General features: G+C 38.0%; 1 protein-coding gene across 1 annotated transcript in view; it reads right to left on the minus strand.

Moving 5' to 3' along the window:
• Positions 1-5,587, minus strand: part of LOC107599878 (uncharacterized) — a 22,190-nt gene that overhangs the window by 5,220 nt on the left and 11,383 nt on the right. The window contains exons 2-3 of the mRNA XM_016291584.1: positions 2,845-3,658; positions 1,523-1,996 (exon numbers count right to left, since the gene is read on the minus strand). Of these exons, the coding sequence (XP_016147070.1) occupies positions 1,523-1,996; positions 2,845-3,616 (1,246 nt within the window). The 5' untranslated portion in view covers positions 3,617-3,658. The remainder of the gene's footprint in view (positions 1-1,522; positions 1,997-2,844; positions 3,659-5,587) is intronic.

The raw sequence follows: 5,587 nt of genomic DNA on the forward strand, positions 1-5,587 counted from the left end.
GTCTTAACCGTGGCTTGTGTACTGCAAACACATACCAGCTTCATCACTGTGTCTGTCACAAGACTGTTCCCCTTTCGGGCTCTGTCTTTACATTTATTTTGAAAGATGAAGCTCGCGATTATGGAAAGGGGCGTTACATTTCCGACGAGTGCTTGTGGTGTTCGGCCAATCACAATGCACTGGGTCAGCTGGCCAATCAGAGCAGACTGCGCTTGTCGGAAGGAGGGACTTTGTAGAAAATTAAGCGTTTGAGAGAGGCGGGGCATAGAGGACCTACAATATTGTACAGTATTTGAAAAATAGTGTTTTTTTAACATTAAAGCATGTCAACATATTCTGTTACACCAAATAATGATCTTTTAAAAAAGCATCATATGACCCCTTTAAATGCACCAATTTTTAATATTACAATTTTGAAAAAGTGGTTTGAATGAATGGTTCAATGACACACTCATAAATACATCACTTGTTTTATTACTAGATGAATCAGCATTTTTGAATGAATCTCTTGAACGGAAGATTTAATGACAAATGCATTTTTAACAGCCACAATGCAATCGACATGTTATTTGAAGCACCGGTTACTTTCAAAAGGGGATTTGCTGTATTTTGATCGCTAACTGTAAACTTTGATCCCAGTATTTCTGTGATAATATGAATGACCATAAGACAGAAATAATACTATGTAGTTGAGAAGACTGTTTGTGAAGCTGTTTCTTACCCAAACAAGGTAAATGTCTGCTCTCTGTGTCAGCGGCAGTGCGAAGGCAGATTTGAATGTTGTATGATTTTTTTTTCTTCAAAGGTTTAATAGACACGGGCCAAAATCGTGATCTTTTAACGATTAATCGTGCAGCTGTATTGTGTATCATTTCAAAAACTTTAATACAAAGAAAGAGTTCACAGGAAAAACAATTCTGCCATGAACACCAAGTGGTCAAAGTTAGTTCCTGCTGGAAGATGCCGGAACTCCTCAGTTAATACTCTATTGACACACACTCAACATTTTAAAGAATCAAAGATTATTAACAGAAATGTCAGAATTATGAATGGTAATTTCTGTTTGTTTATCAGAAGTTATACGTTTGATTATTTGTTGATCATTTAGCTTCTGAAATGTTTTTTTTTTAATTATAGTGGGTTTATGGTGGATTTTTTAAATACATAAATTTTCACACATCACACAAAAGAGTAGTATTGTGTTATGAGTAAAAAATTATGTATTAAAAACATTCAAATTGAAAACAGTTATTTTAAATTGTAATAAATATTTCACAATATTACTGTTTTAACTATTTTTAAACAAATGCAGCCTTGGTGAGCATAAGAGACTTCTTTCAAAACCATTTTAAAATGCCCTGTATATGTAAAATACAGGGTTTAAACATACATAAAGTAAATAATTAAGCAAGTTTCAATATTGGCTAAACTGTTCCTATACGTTTCCTTTTCAGACAGAATTACTTGAGTTTAGTCAAATTGTCTCTAATTTTTGAACAAGACAAATGTGTCGTTAACTCACCAGCAAGGCTGCTCACAAACTTCTCCTGCCTGTTCTGGTAGAAGAGGTGAGAGCTGAAGATAAGCTCGAGGCTCTTGTTGCTAGCCTCCCTGGCACATGCCGACAGCATCTCATCCAGCAGAACCATCTCATGGTCCCTGACGCTGCTAACACTGGCCAGTGTGTGCTTCACCAGCCGCAGGATCTTCCGGTTCACCACCAGCTGCTCAGGAGAAACTCCATCTGCCACCCGCAGCGCTCTCCATTTAGTGCGGTAGTAGGAGAGCAGGAGGAAGAGCGTCTGGGGATGGCGCTCCCGCTCAATGTTCTTCTCTAGCCCGGCGAGACATGATTCAATCAAAGGATGCTGGCTGGACGGATGAAGCTTCATGCTGCTGCTGAAAACCATGGAGATGTCCTTTTGGTTAAACTGGGACAGGCGAGCCTGGGACTCTTCCTCCAGAATCTGTACGATCTGAGAGTCACTGGGCAGCCCTGAGTGAGATGGAGAACATACAGGATCAATACAAAAATACATGTTTTTATATTAAAATATCAAGAAAATATAGACTGTAACTGGGACGTTGACATGGCATATCAAGCAGTGTCACAAGCTATACTTCACCTAAAAATGTTTCAAACAACATGAATTTCAATCTCATTTTTAATTTTTTTTTTTATTTGGACACCCTTTTGCTTCAATAACAACATATAGTACATAAGAGCTGCTATGGAAAACATGCACCATGCACTTTTTTTGCCCCTTGAATATTGTGTGCAGGTATTCTTTTTAATAAATAAATAATAATTATTATTAATAAATATATATATTTTAAATATTTAGCAATTATTTGTTTTTAAACATTTAATGTAATTTAAATTTACTTAAATAAATACATTTTAGTAAACTACCATCTAAAGCCATTTCAATGACTTGTTATTAAAAATTTTTTTAAAAACATTTTCTTAATATTTGGACATCCATAATGTCCACTTTAATATCTGCATAAACGCAAGCTGGTACAGAAAACATATTGTGTTTGCACTGAGCCCTTTGTGACTTTTTGTACCTTTTCTCTCTTAAATATTCCTGGGGAAAAAATTCTATATTATGTATTGTGTGTGGGTTTTTTCTTTATAGCACGTAATTTCAATTAACCCTGTTAAATGGAAGTAAGGAAATCTGACCTTTTGATGAAAGGGCCATGTTTAATGTCAATGTCATTTGCTTAATTACTTCGTAATCTAAAAATAGTGCAAAATGTAATATTTCAAAGTGCCTGTCCATGTTATCTAACTACACTTCATTCACTTTAGCTACTGAACTAAATGTGACGACTCACCAAGAGCAGCTACAGCATAAAGGCAGTTAACAATGCTGAAGTTGTCAAACTTGGAGCAGTCATTGACAATGGCATCACAGAGCGTCTGAAAATCCTGATTATCCAGAATCTGTCGTATGGCGTTCTCCCCCGAACCTCCAGCAGAGGATGCAGGTAAGGCCCCGTCACCCGCTCCTCCACCGCCGCCTGATCCGCTCCCTCCAGCCTGCTGCAGCACCAGGAGCTGACCAATCTTCTGTAGGGCAATGGGGTAATGATTGTGCGAGATCTTCCCTGGATTCTGGGTGACCCAGCGCAGAACTTCATCCACGGTGTGCGAGCGATCGATCAGCCGCTTCATGGTGAAGAAGGTGTCGTAGCTCATCTTCTCGTGGATGAAGTTCCAGGTCTTCTTCTTGCCATGGTGCAAATGCGCATGAGGCTGGTAGTGTGGAGGTGGGAGGTGGGTGACTTGAGGGTGGGTGTGGTAGTGTTGGTGGGTCTGGTAGTGGGGCCGGTGGGCGTCTAGACGGGCTTGATAAACAGGTGGGTAGCTCTGAGGCTGATGGACATGGGGGTGATGTGGCGGGAGCGGATGATGGTGGTCCTCCAGCATGGGCGGCCCTCCTCCTATCAGGCCGATGCGGCGACCTGGCTTGCCCCCACCACTGCTGTACATACGTGTGGTGTACATACTAGTGAGAGCACCTAGACTCAGTAGGCGAGAACGCTGGTGGGGCGAGGAGAATCTCCTGCAGGTTAAGAGGCCAAAGCATACAGGCAGCCCCAGCATGGTATATAGGGTGGTCCAACAGTGAAGTTCAAAAGAACACTCCTACAAACAGAAAGCACATCTTTTACGGAGTACAAATTTTTTTTTTTTGTCTTTATCCAGCAGCTTTTAGTGCTGAACCACAGTGAGATGCAACATTATGGTTCAGCGCTTAAAGAAACTCATCTCCACACTAATGAATCAGGCAGGAGGTGCTCCAGAAATAGACAGTAACTTGAGAATTGTCAGGCTGATGTGCCCTTTCCATCAGGGGCTGAGCGGAGGAGAGGATATCCCGTCCTCATATCTGAATCAGACCTCATTTATGAATTAGGATGGTTTTCATAACACAATAAAATTATACTGATTCTAAGGTTGATCCAGATACAAATCTTTAAAAACAGCTATCCAGACAAGGATGTACACTAAAGTTTGGGGTCAGTAAGATTTTTAAAAGAAATTAGTACGTTTATTCAACTAGGATGCATAAATTCATCAAAAGTGGCTGTAAACTGTAAAGGCTTTTAAACATGATTAAAGACATATCTAATACATGCTGCTCTTTTGAACTTTCTGTTCATTGAAGAATCCTGAAAAATGTAGCATGCTTTCCACAAAAAAGCAGCACAACTGTTTTCAACATTGATGAAAATAATAATAAAAAGATTCTTGAGCACTAAATCAGCATATTAGAATGATTTCTGAAGGATCACGTGACACTGAAGACTGTAATGACAGTAATGGCTCCCCAAAATTCAGCTTTGTCATCACAGAAATAGAAACATAAAGCAGTTATTTTAAATTGTAATATTTCACAATATTACTGTTCATACTTGTTTAAATGCAGCTTTGGTGAATATATGAGACTTTTTTTCAAAAACATAAAATATTACCGACCCCAAACTTCAGAACAGTAGAATGACATATTCTGGATTGAACGGACCAAATATAAAAAAGCATTTCAAACAAGCACTAATCCAAATATTGTATACTGAATATTGCATTAGGAGTCCAACTGCTCTAAACAGAGACTGGCATTACAAGTCCATCTGCTGTCAGTGCCTCACAGGGCCGTTTCTAGCCAATTTGACGCCCTAGACGAAATCCCTATTCCCTATATATATATATATATATATATATATAAAAAACATTTTTCAGACACCAGTTGCTTGCCACATTCAAATTGGTTGTCATAGTAATGACACTAATTTGTGGAGATTCAGCGCATTGAGTTCCACAAATCTGAATGCATTATTTGTAAATTGACTGTTAAGATAAACATTTTGCACAATTTAGTATCTGTAATATCATTGTGTTGCCACTAGATGCCTGTATAGCCCTATGTAACAATCCCTAGGGGCGAAGACATTGCACATAATTTACACATAAATCACACATAAATGAATTTTATTACATTTTGATTTGGATACTATATACTATACTACTACATATTGTTTAGATATTATCAATGGCTACTTTTTTGTCTTTATCTGTTTTTTGTTAAACATGTTTGTTGTTGTTTCTTGAAACATTGATTTAAAGTGTCAGTTATTGCATTATTATTTCAGTCAAACCTATAAAATCCCCTTTGTTACCCCAAACTACATTTAAAAGCTTTATCAGTGACATAAAAGTAACCAATGCAGCTACTTAATCATTTGCTACTCGTTAACACGTTAACATCCCCTTTAAATAACGTGACGCTCTGCCCTCTATGACGCTGCTCCCATTAAGCGCTGTTGGAAGTGAATGAATTGATTCAGCATTTCGACACCTCCGTAAGGATGCTTTTAACTCTACAAAGCAGTCTAATAAAGGATGTATTGAGTGAATTAGCGAATTTTACTATACAAATATTTTTTAATTGGATGTTAAAGTTTATATGGGAATATTACATGACACGCTGATCCTTTAACAATGCATTGGCGCAAAAAATGCACACCTTTTGGACAAATCTGCCACAAATATTTGGACAAATGTGCCACAAATACT

Source organism: Sinocyclocheilus grahami, unplaced genomic scaffold (genome assembly GCF_001515645.1).
Source record: "Sinocyclocheilus grahami isolate Dianchi unplaced genomic scaffold, SAMN03320097.WGS_v1.1 scaffold274.1, whole genome shotgun sequence".
NCBI lineage: Eukaryota > Metazoa > Chordata > Actinopteri > Cypriniformes > Cyprinidae > Sinocyclocheilus > Sinocyclocheilus grahami.